Raw genomic sequence first — 13,890 nt, 5'->3', positions numbered from 1 at the left:
CGAGTGTGGATGTGACGGGATTAATCTAATCTGTCCAAGAATCGACAGAACCGTCTAAATAGTCTGGTCAAATTACTTTAGATTTCCACCACGTCTATAGGGTGAATATTTTTTTCTGTATTGAAGAATATTATAGAACAATTACTCGTTTATTAATAAAGCTGATGGATTAGTGTGAGATCAAGATTAAAATACTTAAATGATTGTGATAACTCATCACCACTTAGTTATCAACTCATTATGGTTATCATGACTTTGAATGAGCAAGGGCAGTGGTAGTGCCAACGATTTAAGTGATGTCAATCGTTTAAGTGATGCCAACAGTGTAAGTGGTAACAAAAGTGCAAATGGTGCCAACAATTTAAGTGGTGTCAACAGTGTCAACCCTGCAGTGTGAGTTGTGTCAAAAGTATACATGCTATATGGTGTCAATATAACATATTATATATGTCGGAAATATTTCAAGCATTATAATGACCATAGAGAGAAAAAGTTTCATCCACAGTTGTTGAAATGTTTACAGTATATAACGTATACTGGTTTATAGTATACTGGTGTATAGTTTATGGTATACTGGTGTATAGGGGATATATCTGGAGCGCAAAGAGTTCCTGCAGTGTAAAAACCTAGTATGTCAATGTATAATGAGTATACCTGACGTGTGTATCATTATATCTAGTTATACTGGTAGAACAATCTGTACAACGAAACAGACAATATGTAGATGTGATAGAGCCCTAATTGGCTCAGGAACCTGCACACCTGTTGATTGACAGTTGAGAGGCGGGACCAAAGAGCCAGAGCTCAACCCCCCCCCCCCCCGCAAGCACAATTAGGTGAGTACAATAATTGAGAGTTGATGTTACGAATAATAGGCAAAACACTTCAGTAAAATACGTTCGGGTAATCAACTCTTCCCTAAGAATTGAATATTTTTCTAGCAGAACAATTTCCAATAAAGGTAATTTTAGTTACTTAATTTGTTACAAAATACTTCTTAGTGAAGCAAAAATTACACAATTTTCATAAAACGCACAAAACAAATCGCACAATTTCCATAAAATGATATCACATATACCTTCGACTAACAAAAAACGATTTCGATATAAAACAGATGATTACACAATAGTGATAAGTAATAGTGTCTGTAGTAATATGTTTTAACAGCATAGAAATGCATGGGATACTGTACCACACTGTACCACACTGTACCACACTGTACCACACATCTCACACGGATTATTACATGATATTTATCCTGAAAAATACAGAAAAATATCTTATTGCAACAAGGCATCAATTGCCACATTGACAACCATTGCACATGTGACTTTCCATGTCACATGTGGGCAGACAGGCAATCCTGCAGTGCAGTAAATATTCAGTTCCTCGGGTGATAAAATTTGTTTATCACACATTTCCTATTTGTGATAAAAGATATCACAAGATCTGCGGTGGTTTATTTAAGGAAGAAAACCGGTTTGAATTTGTGGTAAGTGATCACATACTTGCTTCACATCAGAAAAATTACATTGTAGCCGATATGGGTCAAACAGATATGCGTTAAGACGCATATGAAATGAAAGTATAATCACATGAGATATTATACAGTATAACATGATATACCAGTCATGATATACTGTACGAGGAGATCCATGGATACCGTCGGGAACTAGCTCGCTTGACCCAGACGAGGTAAACACACACACAGCCCAGACGAGGCACGACTCTATAACGAAGACCACATCGCCATCATTCCATAACCAACGGTCTAGAATCGTTCTAGGGATCGACAATTTTCTTGGGTGACATAATTGACATGAATAAGGAATTGTGTAGTAAATTACCCACAAAAATCGACACAGACAATAGAAAGGAAGACAAATCTACGTCCTTTTTTTATATTACTTTTTTGCCACTATGTGGTCATTCGTATCAATATGTAGGAATGGAGCCGTTAGTACGTCACATTTTGTACTATTTGATAGGCCTCAGATACCGTGTTTTAGGCCTAAGATGGTTAGGTTAAGATTTATTAACATCATTATAGAAACTTTTTACGATTTGTCCAAATTGAATACAACAAAAATGCTAATTTCTGCTGGTTCATCACGACACACGTGTCATTATGTATGAAAACTAGTGTGATGAATGGTACATGAATATTAATTTCTGATATGAATGAACAAATCCATAGGAGCCCTGTAGAGGGATCGAACCTGTGCGTCTGGTGTTCTCAGAAGCGGGAACACTCCCAAACTCCTGTGAATTTGTGCTTTGATATATCATGTTAAGGTGAGTTTTCTGTGTACTGATATGAATGTAAGACATGCAGGAAATGACAATGAAAAGTTAAGATATTAGATCAAATAGGCTTGAGACTCATAGTGATTAGTGACTTGAAAGCAATAAGTGTCTAACGAATTAGTGTCTGACGTCTAATTGTTAGACAATTATGTCTAACTAATCTCTCAGAGAGGCTTAAACACTTATTAAAAAGGGGGATAGATAGATTGATTGTGTATTCCTTGATTGTCAGAAAACATCTGATTCTGTCCCGCAAAATAAGTTCCTATGCATATTTCAGAACAAACGGGCAGATGAAGGGATACCGTTCAGGTAGGAAACAGAATGTAATAGTGAGAGTAGACAAATCAGAGAGGCGGGAATTGATGAGAATGGAAGAAGGATGGAAAGGACGACGGAGGCAGTATAGGTTGCAACGGAAACAACTCCCTCCAGCAGAAATTAAGAAAGCTGCATTGTTAACATGCAATTGCAATGCAGGCACCTGAGGATCCCTAAAGAGAGAGAGAGAGAGAGAGAGAGAGAGAGAGAGAGAGAGAGAGAGAGAGAGAGAGAGAGAGAGAGAGAGAGAGAGAGAGAGAGAGAAATAGAGACAGAGAAGACACATCTGGAAGCAAGAGGAAACAGGATCGATATTATAACATATAAGATATTAACAGGGAATTGCCAGAGCAGACAAAGACGCCATGATCAAAATACGAGAGAGCAGAAACTGCTGAACAGAGGAGGAAGCTGTGATGTGCCTCAGGGATGCCAGCAGACACCTCATTAGTGTCAACGTTCCCAACAACTGGAATATTATACTGAAAAGAGTTTGTCGAGATGAATTTCAATGAGCAATTTCAAGAGGATTTGTGATGAGAAACATGAGTAATGTCATCAGCTGCAGACCTGATGTTGGAACGCACCATACCCTGACAAGTGGCTCTGAATCATCTGAATCATCACTGTCACATCACCATAACATAATATCATCAGTGTACCGTCATCAGTATCACTCTTTTTGTCACCATCACAACCATACTGTCACCACAATACTGTTACGAGCATCACTATCAGCTTCACCATACCGTCGTCATACCGACACCACCATCACCATTTGGGGGAGTAGAAGAACTCCCAGAACTCCCATCAAACAGGTATACCATCACCACCATCACTATATCATCACCACACCATCACCATACCCACCACCACACCACCATCACCACACCATCACCATACCCACCACCACACCACCATCACCATTTGGGGGAGTAGAAGAACTCCCAGAACCCCCATCAAACAGGTATACCATCACGACCATCACCATACCATCACCACACCATCACCATACCCACCACCACACCACCATCACCATTTGGGGGAGTAGAAGAACTCCCAGAAACCCCATCAAACAGATATACCATCACCACTATCACCATACCATCACCACACCACCATCACCATTTGGGGAGTAGAAGAACTCCCAGAACCCCATCAAACAGGTATACCATCCCCATCCCCACCATCACCATACCATCACCACACCATCACCACCATACAAGGGACAGCGCCCCATCAATCTCTCTCTCTCTCTCTCTCCTCCAGTTACAGTTTCACCTCAAGCAATAATGATTTTTCTTATTTATTTTTATCACCTTTAATTAAGGATCATCAGAGTTAGATGCGCAATTAATGAATATTTTTTCCCGTATTTTTCAACACGTTGGGAGACTGAAAAACGTCCTGTGCGAGAACAATTATGATTTTCCTTTAATTTTGAGAAAAGAATTAACGAAATTACGAAAAAAAACTGTTTTTTTTCTGTTAAATCTCAGTACACTTTTGATTTTTATATAATTTTTTGGCTTATGATATTGCAAGAAGATAAGGTGTGACGCTCAGATTGCGTCTATCATTGCAATGTGTTGTTATATGCTATGATTTGTCTAGTTATCTTTGTCAATGTGTCTGTGTTTGAATTTAAAATTGTTAAAATTAATACATTGATAATCGTTAATAACTAACATTAAATGACCACTATGCAACATAAAATACAAGTCTAATATACCCCTTGCACAAAAGAAAATGCGTTTATACACAAATACACAGTTTTGCATTTACAGAGATCATGGCAAAGATGTCTCATGCCTTAAGATATTTTAATATCATATGTTGCATTAAAACTTTTTAATATATCAAAGATTTACTAATAGCTATGATAAAGTGTACATAATATTGATACTCTAAAGGGGGGGTTTGGACAAAAATAATTTAAGCAATAATTATATTTATATATGCTGAAAAACCACAAGTGGAAAATAGAGAATGCTAAAGGCGTTTTCGACTCAATTCGCCTTCATCGGAGCATTTTAGAGATTCTAAAATGTTCTGATGAAGGCGGATTGAGCCGAAAAAAACGCGTTTAGCATTCTCTTTTTTTCACATGTGGTTTTTCCCATACTTGGATCAGTTTTTGTATTCGTTGTTGCATATATATATATATATATATATATATATATATATATATATATATATATATATATATATATATATATATGTCGTACCTAATAGCCAGAACTCACTTCTCAGCCTACTATTCAAGGCCCGATTTGCCTAATAAGCCAAGTTTTCATGAATTAATATATTTACTATAATTTTTTTCTTATGAAATGATAAAGCAACCCTTTTCTCTATGTATGAGGTCAATTTTTTTTTATTGGAGTAAAAATTAACGTAGATATATGACCGAACCTAACCAACCCTACCTAACCTAACCTAACCTATATTTATAGGTAAGGTTAGGTTAGGTAGCCAAAAAAAGCTAGGTTAGGTTAGGTTAGGTAGGTTAGGTAGACGAAAAAACATTAATTCATGAAAACTTGGCTTATTAGGCAAATCGGGCCTTGAATAGTAGGCTGAGAAGTGCGTTCTGGCTATTAGGTACGACATATATATATATACATATATATATATATATATATATATATATGTCGTACCTAGTAGCCAGAACGCACTTCTCGGCCTACTATGAAAGGCCCGATTTGCCTAATAAGCCAAGTTTTCCCGAATTAATATATTTTCCCTAATTTTTTTCTTATGAAATGATAAAGCTACCCATTTCATTACGTATGAGGTCAATTTTTTTTTATTGGAGTTAAAAATAACGTAGATATATGACCGAACCTAACCAACCCTACCTAACCTAACCTAACCTATCTTTATAGGTCAGGTTAGGTTAGGTAGCCGAAAAAGTTAGGTTAGGTTGTGTTAGGTAGGTTAGGTAGTCGAAAACCAATTAATTCATAAAAACTTGGCTTATTAGGCAAATCAGGCCTTGCATAGTAGGCATAGAAGTGCATTCTGGCTACTAGGTACGACATATATATATATATATATATATATATATATATATATATATATATATATATATATATATATATATATATATATATATATATATATATATATATATAAGTACATAAGATTCTTCTGAAGATGTATTATTAAATAGGAAACCACTTCAGGAAACTCCTGTCTTAATCCTTCCTTCGTGGTCTGACATTGTCACATTGTTCATCACGCGTTAATTTCTTCGTGATTTGCACACATAAGTACATTTTTAATGGATTTGGAACAAGTGGCATCAATTGTTGCTAATATGCCCAACTTCTCCAGATATCTGAGTCAATCTTCAGGTGGAAATACACTTCAATGACAACGAGAACCAATAATCTAATAAACTTGTTAAAATCTAGTTAAAATCGTTATAAATTCACGCTGGCACACACACACTAGTGCAAAGTGAGCGAGAGTGCAAAGTCTAAAGTACAAGTACTCAGCGTAGAGTGGAGAAGAGTGAACACAGGAGAGATCCCATCATCGCTTTAGTCAGCAGATATAGTTCCCCTATACGAGAGAGGAAGCAAACATTCGTATGATTTGAAAATCTAGTTTATATGGCAGATTATATAGAGTTTATATGGCAGCTTATGTAGAGTTTATATGGAAGATTATATAGAGTTTATATGGCAGATTATGTAGAGTTTATATGGCAGATTATATAGAGTTTATATGGCAGATTGTGTAGAGTTTTATGGCAGATTATATAGAGTTTATATGGCAGATTGTGTAGAGTTTTATGGCAGATTATATAGAGTTTATATGGCAGAATATATAGAGTTTATATGGCAGATTATGTAGAGTTTATATGGCAGATTATGTAGGGTCGTAAAGTGGTTTATAAGACTCCAACTTACGCGTAGATCGTAAGTTGGCTCTATTAGTGGTAAGTTAGACTATTACGGAACAGATTCGGCAATAATCCGTAAGTATATATATATCACAGTCGACCAATCACCTTGCAGTAGACTCAGTCATCATCTCAAACATTGTTCAACAAACTAAACAAATATTCAAGACTATAAAATTTTCTTATTGGTAGGTTAAATATCTTGAGGTTAATATTTACCTCAACCTCAAAGCCTACTTTTTAACACTGGATCAATTGACGATTCAAATCTTTATAAACTAGTAAGCATTTGTATTAGTGATGTGAAACTGTCTTATAGTCGCCTGGTCTGTGTGAAAATTCGAATTAAAGAAGATTCATTAATAATAAAATATGGCATTGTTAAGAATGTCTTATAAAAAAAATGGGTTATAATTTTTTTGTATTAAGAATCAGTCCTTTACAGGAAAATTTAATTTGAAGACGCATTGCGCAGCGTGATCTTCATGAGTGTTACTTGTATATAATTTATCATATGGTCTCCCATTTCTCCCATTTCCCAAACATCTTAAAAGCGACGCTTCAAACAGCCGACCCTTCTTGAAGATCCCATCAGCGAGTACCCATTCTCTTGTACGACTCTTGGGTCAAAATTAGACGAGGCAATTAGACAAAATTAGATAATTCCGTCAATCAAATCACCTGTCCAATCACAGGCCGTCTACGAGCCACACCCGGCCATGCTGGCCTATTATGCTGATATCCAATTACGACCCATTTATTAAGCAATTAAGACCCCGCTATTGGTTGGTTTCTGTACTGCGCGACCCCGACAAGGAGAACAATAAACACCCCCGTTAGTATGCTGCTGTATAGCGAATGAATACCATAAAATGCAAAAACAAATGGGAATACAGCTGTAGACATGATAACAAATGGACTGGATTGGAGAACGGTCATATGGAGAGCTCTTGATAGCGTGGGAACTGTCCCAGAGGTTGAAATGGGTCCTGGTGCCCCTTCCTCCCCCCTTCCCCCTCTCATCTCTCCCAGCCCCATATAACCACCTCTTCCTCCTCAAAGCCCCTGACCTTCAGGGTTCGTATCTCCATTACTGGTAGTACGATAATCGAGGAACATTAAAAAAATATTATTTGTATGTGTGTATATATATATATATATATATATATATATATATATATATATATATATATATATATATATATATAATAGGTGGTACCCTCACAAATTTATAAAAAATATATATATATATATATATATATATATATATATATATATATATATATATATATATATATATATATATATATATATATATATGCGAACAAGCCTGAATGGTCCCCAGGACTATATGCGACTGAATGGTCCCCAGGACTATATGCGAGACATATATATATATATATATATATATATATATATATATATATATATATATATATATATATATATATATATATATATATCAGGTATGATATCTGAATAAAGTATCAGGGGTAAATCTCAGTTATAAACTACCATGGTTAACGACCAGGGTTAACTACCTACCAGGATAAGCCTTAATGGCAAACTATCAGCGTTATCTACCAGGATAAATTAACAGGTTAAACTAACAGGTGTAGAACTCGTAACAATAGGAATGAGCTGAATAAATTTGGTCTCAGGCGGGATGCAGACAGGTGGGGAAATAGGGGTAGAGTGTCAACTAACAATTTTGAGACAGACAGCAGAACTGGTATTGTGACCTACTGTCTACCGACTAAGGTCAACTTCCATAGGTAAACATCGCCTGCAGAGTTTACTTGAGACAAGATATAAATTCATCACAGTTGTTGACATATTGCAGGATTTTTTTGTTGTAAGAAATCCCACATTCAGTATTTGCAAGACTTAATACAATGGTATAATACAATGGTATAATACAATGGTATTATATCTCTCCGGTGATGGGACTATGGTTCCCAGCTTGTTATTTCATTTACAATTTACAACCAATTTTCAGGTTGTGCTCGTTTAGGCTTCGACTAACCTCCAAAGACAGATAAAACCATTTTTACATACTGTTTAACTGTGAATGATTTTTTTCCAAATGGAAACCTAAATTAGTGTTTATTTTGTGTATAACTAATCTTATCCTGTGGACAAGTTGCAGCAATTTGTATTATTGTCATGTATATTCAGGTGGGTGCGAGTGATTACTGAATTAACAAGTATTTGCCAATGTTTATTTCTCTTATAAACAATGTTCATATCTCTTCAAGAGGGTCAGTAAATCTTATTTTCGTAAATCTTATTTTCGTAGAGTTTACATTCTTAATCTGTGACTCATTTGCAACAGAAAATATCTAGAATGAAACGCGTTTTCGCCATAAACGGGTTTTCTATCACCTCCAGTGACATTTAAATGCAAAAATGTCCCTTCTCACAACTCCATGAACAGCAGAAACAACTACAACCAGACACTACTCACAACACAAGCAGCTACAACCAACCAAGATGACCATCAGCGGTTCATAATATGAAATACAATCGCGAAAGTTTACAAAATATTCCTGAGGTGCAAACAGATGATTCTTGGAAATCTTTTACAAAGTACCAACACTTGTGACGAATTTTCATGTAAATTCGAAGGGTTATGCAATTATCTAAGTCTGTGTGTGTGTGTGTTGTGTGTGTGTGTGTGTGTTTGTGTGTTTGTGTGTGTGTGTGTGTGTGTGTGTGTGTGTGTGTGTGTGTGTGTGTGTGTGTGTGTGTGTGTTTGAGTACTTATCTAGTTGTACTCACCTAGTTGTATTTACAGTGAATGAGAAACGATTCTTGGGACCTACTTCTCAACCCTTAATCGACTGGCGTGATATTCATCCCTTCTCACCCTTAATTAATTCATCCCCATCCCCTTAGTCCCCCATTTGGGGGAAAATATATTTGAAAATATATTATTACGACCACTAAAAACTCTATGGGAATCACGCCAAATATTTCGCAATATTTATCTATGAAAATCGTATTACTATATAAATGCTAATATTTCCTAAATCATTTAACTTAGGCCTTCCTTGACCAGCCTATGTCCGTCTCGTACCCCAGACCATTACCCCTGCAAAGTTGAGTGAGGCTAGCCCTTAGCGTCTAGCCTCCAACTTTGGACAAACACAATTAAAAATATTCTTATAATATTCAGATAACAAATGCAATAAATATAACAAAGCAGGTAAGACTATCAGAATACCTTGACCAAGGTATTTTGTGGACAAGCCGCTGGGAAGGTGAACTTGATATTCATGGTCGAATCAAACAAGATTCTGATTTCACTGATTCTGATTCTCACACATTCCACTTCACTGAGCAGTAGAATGCTTCCACTCTTATGATTGCATGAGAGAGAAAAAAAAAATATTTTATATACAACTATGTGCGATATGTACTTATGTTTATGTATATTTATAAACACATGAAAATTGCTAGGGGCTTTCTCTGTTACTTATGATTTAGCGTATTTCATGCCATGTTCACATGTAATCTGGTAAAATTCTTGCCTCCATTCAGGTAATTCGAGGAGTAATTGGAATTTTCATAACAAAAGCAAGCTAATTCTGTATAACAGTCCTTGAGAACACGCACCCCAAAGTTCACCACGAAAGGAAGGACAAATTGCATTGCCTAATGCATCAGGAAAAAATATAAATTAATGAGTTGCAATATATATATCCATACAATTACTTATATTTTTTACATCTCCTCTTTTATATTTTACATCTACATCAATTCTATTATTTTTGTTCCTTATGATCTTCTCTGTGATATACGAGATTACTGAACCAAAAAATAATTAGGGTACATCTAATTTTCAGTAAATTTGTGGTTGTAACGTTGGCTAAATCCGATTAGAATGCTGATCTTCCTTTTACGAAACCTGTGTATCTATACGGCACGTTCGGAGGGTCTTCCAGCACGTAAGAATCCATGCCACGTGACAGGCAGCCCGTCCTCCTAAACATTGGTCAAATGATCGTTAATCCTGCTACCAAACCTGCTAATATACTTATGTTTAGGAATAAAAATAATTACGTACGACTCACAACTGATGTTCGAACTTATCTCGAGCAGTGTTTCACTCACGTCCTAAGTTCGAATTGCAACTTTGGGGGTGAACAGCCCATTCACATCAACAAAGTCTAAATCCAACCGCCAAACTAACTTTTTTTTTTAATGAAAAACGGCTTACACGCGACTCACAATTGATGACGTTCGAACATTTCTAGAAACAGTGCTTCGCTAACAATCTATATTCGAATCACACATCTGTAAATGCTTCACCAATATACTTCAAATACAAATAATCGTCAACAGAACCTAAACACCTAACCTACCCAATACTTAACTATACATAGAACTTAAATGTACAATAATATTAACTTAAATATGAGAAAAAAATGTACACACAGTATGTTAAAATTGACGAATGCGTTTTGGGGAACGGCCGCGGCAAATATATATCAAAAAATTATTCCGACTTGGTGAAACAATTCATCAATTGTGTAACAATTCATCAATTGTGTGATTGTCACAATGTTAATGACAATTGAGGCGTGAGAGATGAGAAGAGAACTCTTCTTCACAGGAAGAAGAACATGAATTCTAGAATCATTTTCCACAGGATTGGCCATGAATCCCAGAAGTTCCCACAGGATAAGGACCATGAATCCCAGAAGCTCCACAGAAGGAGAGGCCATGAATCTTAGAACCATTCCCTGCAGAAGGGCCATGAATAACTGCTTGAACAGCTCCCACAGAAGGAGGGCCATGAACCCCAGAACCGGTTCGTGCAGTCAGAGGGTGGCCATGTGGCACCCACCTCAACCCCCCCCCCCCACCTGCCCCCTCACCTCCACAGCTGTGCCTTAACGCGGGAGTGGCACAGCTGTATTCTATGGCAAGCAGCTGCACATGCATTCTGGTCGGGAATCATTAAAAGTTTACAGTCTAACTTTAGAACTCTGGGAGCAAAAGACTTAGCTACCCCACCCAGTATGTTGCTGGTGGACCTCATACTCGGGTCTGTATCTTGGGGATTGGGTCTATCCTTGCACTCTTTGCCATCTCCTGCCTGGCCTGGTGTCTGCACCCACACTTGGCGAAATGATTCACAGAGGAAAGATGCCATTTAGTCTGAAAGGAATCACCCTTCCAGCAAACTCAATCAATTCTTTCGTTTTTCTCTCTCTCAGGAACTCACTCATCACTGGCCACTCATAATTTTCCAGAAATGTGAACTAAATTGTTAGGAAATACAACTTAAGAATGAGTGATGTTTTTATAATGGGGGGCAGCTGTTGCACAGGACAGGATAACACAACTGGTCAGCTGGTAGAGCAACTGGTCAGCTGGTAGAGCAACTGGTCAGCTGGTAGAGCAACTGGTCAGCTGGGAGACCAACTGGTCAGCTGGGAGAGCAACTGGTCAGCTGGGAGAGCAACTGGTCAGCTGGTAGAGCAACTGGTCAGCTGGGAGACCAACTGGTCAGCTGGGAGAGCAACTGGTCAGCTGGGAGAGCAACTGGTCAGCTGGGAGACCAACTGGTCAGCTGGGAGAGCAGCTGGTCAGCTGGGAGAGCAACTGGTCAGCTGGGAGAGCAACTGGTCAGCTGGGAGACCAACTGGTCAGCTGGGAGAGCTGGGAGACCCACAGCTGAATATTTGGAATGATTAATGAACTAATGTGAATAATTAATTAACTAATTTCTGGCAGGAATTTTGAGTCCAGGTGAAGTCAAATCGATGCTATATGAGCTGAGTGTTTGGAATGATTGTGAGTCAGGATTAGTCCCAAAATCTGTTGACGCAGTATGCTAAATGTGAGCATATATGTACACTATCAAGGTATGATTAGTTTATATTAGTTTTAGTTGTACTGTTAATTGCCTCATCATCCTAATTGTGTGATATAAATAGTGTCTTTATAATACATCTTCATTCTAATTGTTAGCTATATGCCTTAAATGCCTCACATTACGCCTAAATTGTATTTTTTATTTCGCTTGCGATACACCTGTTTTAGTCCGGTCAGTATTGTAATAATTTGTGTAAGTTTTTACCAATTAAGTTTGTGAATTTGGTAATGACAAAATCTTCGTGCTCTGGTGCTATTGTGACTCTCTTATGTAATTAAGTATTAAACTTACGTAAACTTTCCCAGTTATAAATTAACAATGGTTTATATATGATTTAATAATTATTTTCTAAAATTATTATATGTGCAATTCTTTTCTAAAATTGTTATATGTGTAATTCTTTTCTAAAATTATTATATGTGTAATTCTTTTCTAAAATTATTATTTGTGTATTTTTTTCTAAAATTATTATCTGTGTAATTCTTTCTAACATTATAATATGTGTAATTCTTTTCTAAAATTATTATAATTATTATGTGTGTAATTCCTTCTAAAATTATAATATGTGTAATTCTAAGGATTTTTTTCTAAAGTCCTTAAAATAATTGTATTTAATTATGTATATTAATGTTAGCAGTGGCCAGCAGTGACCCAGAGGAGGCAGTACTTTAATTAGTTGTATTCCTGATTGATGAGGACGAGGCCTCAGAGGGGACAATTTTCATTGTTGTTTGAAGATGAGTGAAAACCAAAGAGGAAAAATCTATGATTAACGCCAGGAAAATACCCGCAGGAAACCCTGAACTATAGGCGTTGTTCAACGAGGGGGTTTTGTGAGGGTTTTCACCTCACACAAGTGCAAGGAAATGAGGATGAATGATGAATATATATGAGTCCAGAGACACAATATAGGACGGGGAAAAAAATATTTGATATCAGTAAAATTAACAAAGGAGAGACAGGACACCAAAAAACAAATATCGTTAGCAAATATAAGAACTTCAAAAATCCATATATAATGGATTAATAATATCCCTAAAAAGTTAGACAATTTCAGGACTATGCCGCAGCAGAATAGCGTTTATCTCCATTAAATACAAAATTACAATGAACAGCGGTTATAGAAATTACATGAAGACCGAACCACACGTCAGAAGATGAGGAGACGACGAGATTACGGTCCATCCCGGACCATTATAAAGTCGATTGTGACACAGAGACATAGGAGACACAGGGACACAGAGACACAGAGGCACAGGAGACACAGGGACACAGGGACAAAGTGGACACATCGACGTGGTGGCCACTGAATCCTCAACATGGCCACGTCACCATCAACATGGTCACTACACCCATAATATGGTGATCACTATACACCTTGGACCAAGTCAAGTATAGACCCAAAGAAGGCTTCAGGAGGATAGGAGGACGAAGGGTCGGAAAGAGAGAGAGAGAGAGAGAG

At 36.9% G+C, this 13,890-nt stretch overlaps 1 protein-coding gene across 1 annotated transcript in view; it reads left to right on the top strand.

The window, feature by feature from the left end:
• The first annotated feature begins 259 nt into the window (after positions 1-259).
• Positions 260-13,890, top strand: part of LOC138361153 (uncharacterized) — a 36,621-nt gene continuing 22,990 nt past the window's right edge. Inside the window, exons 1-2 of the mRNA XM_069320596.1 lie at positions 260-393; positions 1,354-1,492. Coding sequence (XP_069176697.1) covers positions 260-393; positions 1,354-1,492 — 273 coding nt within the window. The remainder of the gene's footprint in view (positions 394-1,353; positions 1,493-13,890) is intronic.

This window comes from Procambarus clarkii, chromosome 8 (genome assembly GCF_040958095.1).
Source record: "Procambarus clarkii isolate CNS0578487 chromosome 8, FALCON_Pclarkii_2.0, whole genome shotgun sequence".
Classification (NCBI taxonomy): Eukaryota; Metazoa; Arthropoda; class Malacostraca; order Decapoda; family Cambaridae; genus Procambarus; species Procambarus clarkii.
The sequence above is the reverse complement of the archived record's forward strand: the minus strand, read 5'-3'. Positions and strand labels throughout refer to the sequence as shown.